The 8,217-nt window shown below is 35.0% G+C and overlaps 1 protein-coding gene across 5 annotated transcripts in view; it reads left to right on the forward strand.

Annotated features, from left to right (window-relative positions):
- NLGN4X (neuroligin 4 X-linked) overlaps positions 1-7,931 on the forward strand; it is a 277,033-nt gene extending 269,102 nt beyond the window's left edge. For all 5 annotated transcript variants that reach the window (XM_086880154.1, XM_086880153.1, XM_086880155.1 and 2 more), the window contains one exon: positions 4,684-7,931. In XM_086880154.1, the coding sequence (XP_086736280.1) occupies positions 4,684-5,533 (850 nt within the window). In that variant the 3' untranslated portion in view covers positions 5,534-7,931. The remainder of the gene's footprint in view (positions 1-4,683) is intronic.
- The last annotated feature ends 286 nt before the right edge of the window (positions 7,932-8,217 follow it).

The following is an 8,217-nucleotide window of genomic DNA, read 5'->3' on the forward strand; positions in this document are numbered from 1 at the left end:
CCTACTGCCAAAGCTGTGCTTGGAGGGCAGGTCAATCTTGTAAAATCAGTAGGTGAAAGACACAACACAGGGCACAGTGCTTTTATTGTCTTTAACTCAGAAGTCGATTACTGAAGCTAGCAAATAGGAGGTGACAATTAAAATGTTTAATGGCAAATAGTTTGTACTTGAAATGAATGCCTGGAAGCTGCATTTTTCTAATCCTTCATTCTCTACCTAGCTATGACTCTTTTCTTTATTATGATGATGATTATTATTAAGAGTTTTTCATTTGGCCTTTTCAAAATTATGTTTCCAACATGCCTTAGAAATAGGAAAACAATTTGTTACAGAGTAAGTTTGAGATACTACATTTGGGATACAAAAATAACATGAAAATACAGTTTTGAATTCTTCAATGCACACAGTTATATGTGAGAGCTTATTAAGAGGTGCACTTGGACCTTCAGTCTGCTGCCAGTAGTGCTATCCTAACTGTAATGGTAATTTTATATGCCAAGTGTTGTGTTAGGGCTGTATTACCTCTCTTGCAGGGGGAGAATGAGCAGCATGAGGGGTTGTGTGCCGGTCCTTCACAGATGCTCTGCCAGCTATGCTCTTGTAAAGAAGGATTTGAAGGTTCACAGAGTAGATAAAAGGCTATGCTCTCATTAGAAGCATCTATTAGGTTTCTTAAAATTGCCCTGTTTTTGAGGAATTACAGTACTCTGCTTTTGCTCTTGTTTCATCCAGCTCTGCCCATGTTGGTATTGGGAAAGATAAAGGTCCAGAGTATATATCCTTGTTTTCTTTGCATTTCAGATAAATACTCCAGAATTATTTTGCTACCTTTGATACTGAAGCAGAAACTTGAATTATTAAGAATGTGTTTTGTATGCAGTTTGGTTCTCTAATAGAAGACATGATTAAACTTACAATTATTAAAGTGCAGTTTCAAATCAATTGTCAATGAACAAGGCTGTTGCATTTAATTTTGATGTTGAAGAAATAACTGTCTCCAATGGCAAATCTGAGTTAGTCAGATGAAACAGTATAGTTATGGTTTGTGGTCCTTAGTTCTGATAAGGAGTTCTTAACTGTTAGTCTTTAGCTGACAGGGAATGTGGCAACAGTGGGACCTGGTGATAACTGAGGAAAGGAGGTAAGGGAAAATATGCCTGTGTACCAGTCCTTCTAACAGGAATGGCCGTGCCATTATGAGTATTGTGGCAGCATGAAAAGAAACAACAGAAGAATGAAGAAAAGCCATTTTTCCTCTCTCTTCCATTTTTTTTTCTTCATACAGAGGAAAGAGTACTACTGAAAGAAAATAAAGTATCTAAGGGCATTTCAGAGTGTTGGAGACAAAGATTATGTAACTGTGAAAATATTTCACTCCCCAGTGAAGATAGAGAAAGACCCAAAAATTAAAACATTTCAAATATATTAATGTAATAGTTCCATTGTTCAGAGTGGTAGTCAATGCTGTGGCAGAAGTAGTTAAACACAAATGGTGTTTCCCCATCTTATATGGAATTTGGGATATGAGTCAACTTAATTCACCATTCTTCCCATGAAAATATCATCAGATATGAAATACCCCATTCCTTCGTTTGCCCTCCAGGTCAGCTACTAATCTACCTTGTAATTAGGAGTGTGTGTTGCTCTTCAGTCAACATCCATTGCAGGCATATTTACTTTATATCACCTGGGAAAAAATTGATGCTTTGATTTTACATCTCTAACTCATGAGGCGTGAACTGAATGACAATATACAAAAACATCTTAAGCTGTGCAAAATTAGTGCAGGTTGAAAGTGGGAGTTAAAAAGTGACAGGTGAAATGAGATAATTCTGCACATTAACAAAAATATACCTTAGAGAAGATATGGTCTTCTGTCATATGGAAAAAAAATGATCAGGTACTTCATGATGGAGTTTGATGAACAAACTGAATTCTAAAGATGATAAAAATAAGTAATGAGAGAGCAAAATAAATAACAATAATCATCAATCTTGTTATAATAGTCAGATGAAGAAAAGAAAATGCCTTCCTGCCAACTGATAAACTGGGAAACAAGAAATCTCCTCCCTATGAGAGCCAATACTGTAGGAAGTACAGAACTGGAGATATATTGTTCAGAATATACTGTTATCATCATGAATGCAGTGGATTTTTAAAGGAAGGTTTCCTGGCAGCCTTTGTTATGAAATTACACACTTGAGCCTCAAGAACATCTAGAAACACAAAGGAATTGTGAGAGTCTTAAAAAGGCAAGGAAAAAATTGAAATTAAAGGAACAGAACAAGAATTTTGTTGAACAGATGATTTGATAGGAAAAATGATTGTCTCTACATCTATGTTTTATGCTTGCCAATAAAATTGGAAAATGGTTCATAGTAGGATAAACTGCCCAACTATACCAGGAAAAAAAACTGAACAAGTCGTAAGTTGTAACTTCATGAATTTTCTGCAGTGTACATAGCAGGATGGCCAAGGAAAGTAAAAATTCTCTTGTTTATATCTACTGAAAATTTTTGGCAAATGATCATTAGTCTATAAAACCAAGATCCAAGGCCCTTATTAGATCCTTTAGGACTGGACTTGGTTATTCCTGTTTCTTCTAAAAAACCCCAAAATTATTTAGATATCTATCTTCCAAATTCAGAGAGAATATTCAGACCATTTTCTTAATTTTTTAAATGATTAACCCTAGAGTTGATATCAATGGTAGAGCTCTGATATTCTCAGCAAAGAAATTACTTGTCTAAAGAGATGGCTGATTTTTTTTCTGTTTCTTGTTTCCATGGACAATTTCATGCCCACACAGAGCCATGTAAACAAATATTCAAATACAAACCCAGACTCATGTAATGTTATTTTCTCTCTTGTGTTTAGAGGAGGCGGCAGCATAATTGGCTGCTCCCAATAAATATAGTTAAAAATAACAGATGGAAGTAGAGGATGGAAGAGAGGGAAAAGGAGGCTGAAGGAAAGAAAGGAGAAAAAAAGAAAGAGAGAAATGGTAACAGTTTCAGAACCCTTAGTTTGTATTTTTCATATCTTATTAAAATGGGAAGGATTAATATGTCAATATTTAAAAAAAAAATCAGCACACTAAACAACCCTAAACAACCCCAAACACTAAAACCATAAGCATAAGTAAGCCAAAATACCAAAATTATATAGAAAAATAATCATCACACTTTATCACAAAAAGGTAAGATATGTTCTTTCAGGTAAAAAAAAAAAATACAGGAATCATAAGACTATTAAAGCCAAATTACTTGTCTCATTTAAGAATTAAGAAATAGCTCTTTATGTACAGGAAAGCAATGCTTAAATAGGCTATTCAACTCATGGTCTTTTGAAAATGGAAAAAGAAAAAAGATGCTTTAAATTCTGTAGTGATGGGGTTTGGCATTCCCAGAATATACATAACAGTATATTGGAAGAAAAGGAAAACATTACAATCATTTTCACAGGAAATAAACCAATGCATATGAATTAATAAAAAAAAGAACGGGAAGTTCTGAGTAATGCACAGGAAATAAATAATGTACTCTCAGTATAATATATCACAAAGTCACAGAAAATACTCATTGCTAGAAAAGGCAATTCAATAATGTGCAATATTCTATTAAACTTAATATTAGTAATTTTAACTTTCTGTATTTTTTCAGTCTATTTATTTAAATTTTACTAAATTTATAATGATATGCATACATTAACCATGTCTAAATGCTCTTTGTGGCATTGGTTTGTCTGTAAATAAATAAAAAAAAATACTGATTTTGAAACTATTTCTAACTTGTGTACTACTCTTATGTACTCTACTAATACTACTTATGCACTATGAAACTAGTTGATCTCAGCTAAAATATTTAAAATATTTCTCATCTCAGTTAAGGCTCATTGTCCTTTGGCCACCAAATGCAATACTTCATAGCAATGATCACATGGAAAGTTCAAAGAGTCATCTGCTAGTGGAAATGATAGAAAGATTTGTCACACAAAGGTGTGACAAAGGTTTTTTTTTCCCCAAGTAGATATTTTACTCAGGAAGACTAATAGCTCAATAAAGGAAAACAAGCAGAAATGGTTCCCAAGTACATTTATTAGCTCTGCTACTTCAGGTTTTGAAGAGGTTTCTTTCCTTGTAATATACACAGCCATTATGATTTTGTGTGTTCACAAGGACTTCCTATATTGCTGTAGGGCTTAGATGCTCATATTTACTACTTACAGCAGTAGTAGTGCTAGCTTAAATGAGAGGGCTAGTGTCAAACCTGGAGAAGTGTTGAATCTACACATTTACTACAGGAAGAGTAGTTAGTACTTCTCTAAGATGGTGTGTCTCTAAGACACACTCCTTGGAGAATGATACTGAATCACAGAGTTCCAGATCACCTTTTGGGAACTGAAACACTATGATTTCTGAATTTTCATGTAAAAAAAAAAATATTGTGGTATCTGAGAAGCTCGGTACAGTAAGTAATTTTATTTTGATTATTTTTTAACTGCTGTTCTTCAGTTAGGAAGGGTTTTTAGCTTCTTCTTTTAGGTTATTGCAGGTATTGCATAAACTATTAACTGGAAGATTGGGAGGGTTTGGTGTTTGTTTGCTTTTGTTTTGTTTTGGGTTTTTTTTTGGGGGGGGAAGATTAATAACTGTAATATTTTCTGTTTTCATTTTTGTTTTAGAGATCCAAACCAGCCTGTTCCACAGGACACAAAGTTCATCCACACAAAACCCAACCGCTTTGAAGAAGTGGCCTGGTCCAAATACAATCCCAAAGACCAACTTTATTTACATATTGGCCTGAAACCCCGAGTTCGTGATCACTATCGAGCGACAAAAGTGGCTTTCTGGTTGGAGCTTGTACCACACCTTCACAACCTGAATGAAATATTTCAGTATGTTTCCACAACAACTAAAGTCCCCCCTCCTGACATGACCTCATTTCCGTACGTGACCAGACGTTCTCCTGGGAAATTATGGCCAGCCACCAAACGCCCAGCAATGACACCCGCCAACAATCCCAAACATTCAAAAGACACCCATAAAACAGCTCCAGAGGATACGACAGTTCTGATAGAAAACAAGAGAGATTACTCCACAGAGCTGAGCGTCACCATTGCTGTGGGGGCCTCCTTGCTGTTCCTCAATATTTTAGCTTTTGCTGCGTTGTATTACAAGAAGGACAAGCGGCGTCATGAGACTCACAGGCGCCCCAGCCCCCAGAGGAACACCACCAACGACATAGCACACATACAGAATGAAGAGATCATGTCCTTGCAGATGAAGCAGCTAGAACATGACCACGAGTGTGAATCGCTGCAGGCCCATGACACGCTGAGACTCACCTGTCCTCCTGACTACACACTCACTTTGAGAAGGTCCCCAGATGACATCCCGCTAATGACACCCAACACCATAACCATGATTCCAAATACATTAACAGGGATGCAGCCTTTGCATACTTTCAACACCTTCAGTGGAGGACAAAACAGTACAAATTTGCCCCATGGACATTCGACCACTAGGGTATAGCTCAGCCCTTCCCCATCTACCCTCACAAGCCGCTTGGAAGAAAGAAAAAAAGAAAAAAAGAAAAAAAAAAAAAGAAAAAAAAAGAAGAAGAAAAAGTTATATACTATCCATTGAACACCTTGTCAAAATCTAAAGTAAAAATAAATAAAAGAGAAGGACAGTCATTATTTTCTTACTGATCCTTCCCACAGAAACTCACTGATGTTAAAGATCAACTACAAACCCTGTGAAATGTGAAAAGTGTACATTGCTGTTACAATACTGCTTTAGATCTCAGCCACTTTGATTGAAAGTTGAGGCCAGAAGAAGTAATTTAAAATGGTGTTTTAAGTGTAACAAGCAAAGCAGAGTATTCTGGAACACAGAGCCAGTGACTGTACAGGTGTTTTGGTTTTTTTTTTAATAAATAAAATTATAAAAAAGATTCTTTATGTGCCATACCATGAATGGCCATTGATAAAACAAAGACATCACCATGGGCTTTTACCCAGCATATGAAGCTGTAATTCAGATGGGGAAAATAGAATTTTATTATTAAAAACAAAAATGAAAAAAAAAAAAAAAAAAGAGGAGGACTGACTATGCAGAAAAATACGTATAGTTCTGTGCAAAGAGATGACTTGCCAGCCTGAACTATATTTAAAGAAACTTTGTAAAAATGTACATAGCTGTGAGTTTAAAAACAAACAAACAAAAAAAGAAGCAGCTTTTATTGATGTTTTCAGTTTGAAAAGAGCTTTTAGAAAGATTGTGCATTCGATTGTGACCTATGTGTATATACATTAGTCATATGACCTCTGTTTCCTCCAAGACCAAAGGAGGAATTTCTTCTTAATTACTAGTGGTTAACAAAAACCATGAGTTTTTTCTAACATGTTTCATTTATATGAGGCCATGGTGTCATGCAGAGGATACAGTTGTCTGTGTGACCTGCGTATTTTCTCTTACAGGTTACACTAGTGCATGTTAAAGTATTCATAGGAGATTGTTGTTCTTTTCTGAAACATTTTTTCTATAATTTAATTTTGTGTTAGCCTTTGTTAAATTCCAACGCAGCAATGGATTGGAAAACAAAGAGAAAAAATGCAAAAGAAAATAATCACTATTTTAAACTTGTTGAACTGAACCAAGAAACATCCAATAATATATATTTGGAGTCCAGTTTGTAGTTCTTGGTTATTGTGATACTTTAGGAAGAGTTTTGTGCCCTGACAAAAGCAATGAAAGCCTGTGTTTTGGTCGGCCTTCTTTAAGGAAAACTATCTATATTCACCAGCAGTTGCAGTGGAATCTCAGCTGAGAAAGCACCTCCTCAGCATTGCTAAACAAAATAAAACTACAATTTGAAAGTTGGGAAATGCAGGGTTGATTGGCTGTCTGTTTTTCAAACTGTTCAGAGTGATGAGTGTGTAAAGAACTTCTCAGCCTAGTATCTTGTTTTGTGCTTGAGAGTGTACCTGTCAGAAAATTCTTATTTGCTGATTCATTGCACAGTCCCACAGTCAGTGAGCATTATGGAGAGAGAAGCAGAGAAATCCTCAGCTGTTCTTCATCTGAACAAAAGTGAAAATCCCAGAGAGCATCACTCTCAGGAAAGGCAAAATTATTAGCTGGTTATTCCCTTCTGCCTTTCCTTCACTAGAAAAACAGGGGCCAAACAGAGCTATCAAAGTAACTTATCAGTTTGATTCAAACTCATTTGAATGTGGAAAGGTAGAAAATAGTTTTTGCAGATGAAGATTGCTTTATATTTTGTCTTTGAAAGTTACTTCATCATTGAGAGATAGTAACCAAAGATCTTTGAAGAAATTGGTCTGCACTTGAACATGACTCTCCCAGATGTATTTTCTAGTATTAATTCACAGCTAAACTGCATCGATATCATATGTCCCATAACAATTAACACAAGATGCCTTGTACCTCTTCTTGTTTTCTACACTTTTTCTTTTCTAATAAAATACTTTGAAATAGTCACCCCTACAAATAAAATCAAAGACAAGGTGATTCACTGAGGTCTATTTATCTTCACAACTCTTTGTTGTAGCAGGCAGTAACGCAAATTCTGAAGGAAAGAAATAAAAAAATTATGACATGATAAAAATAAAACATGTGGCTGATATAATCCTTTATCTGCAGTAAATGTGCTATAAATCTGACCTGGGAGCTCAGGTTGGAATGTGATGAAGTAGCAACCCCAAAGTAAAATTGTTAGAAAATGGAAAAATGTTTGGTTTTTTTCACTGATTCATCACGTAATATATTAATGCTGACTCTATACCAGGCCATTTCCACCAGCTATGTAATTCCTCAGCTGAGATGCAGCACTTCATAACTCTTAAAAAAAGGTTTAAAAAAAAGTAAAAAAAAAAAAAAAAAAAAAAGTAAAAAAAAAAGGTAATGATGCTTGGCATCATGATCAGTTGGGTATGTTTGTAATGTGAATTACAGTATTTGTTTAGTACTTCCAATTGTCTTCTGCTAGCAATATGTACAGTACTGTGTCAGGCTTGTGACATTTGGGTAAAAAAATTTCCTGTAAGTGAATGAATTTAGCTTTTAAAAGTAATTACAATCAATTTGATTTAATAATTTGATACATCTGGACTGATGTATGATTTATAGAGGGAACAGATTTATAGGGTCTTCATAGAATTCTATAATAATGATATCAAAATATACTTTGA

The sequence above is a fragment of the Cyanistes caeruleus genome, chromosome 3, assembly GCF_971803275.1.
Source record: "Cyanistes caeruleus chromosome 3, bCyaCae1.hap1.1, whole genome shotgun sequence".
NCBI lineage: Eukaryota > Metazoa > Chordata > Aves > Passeriformes > Paridae > Cyanistes > Cyanistes caeruleus.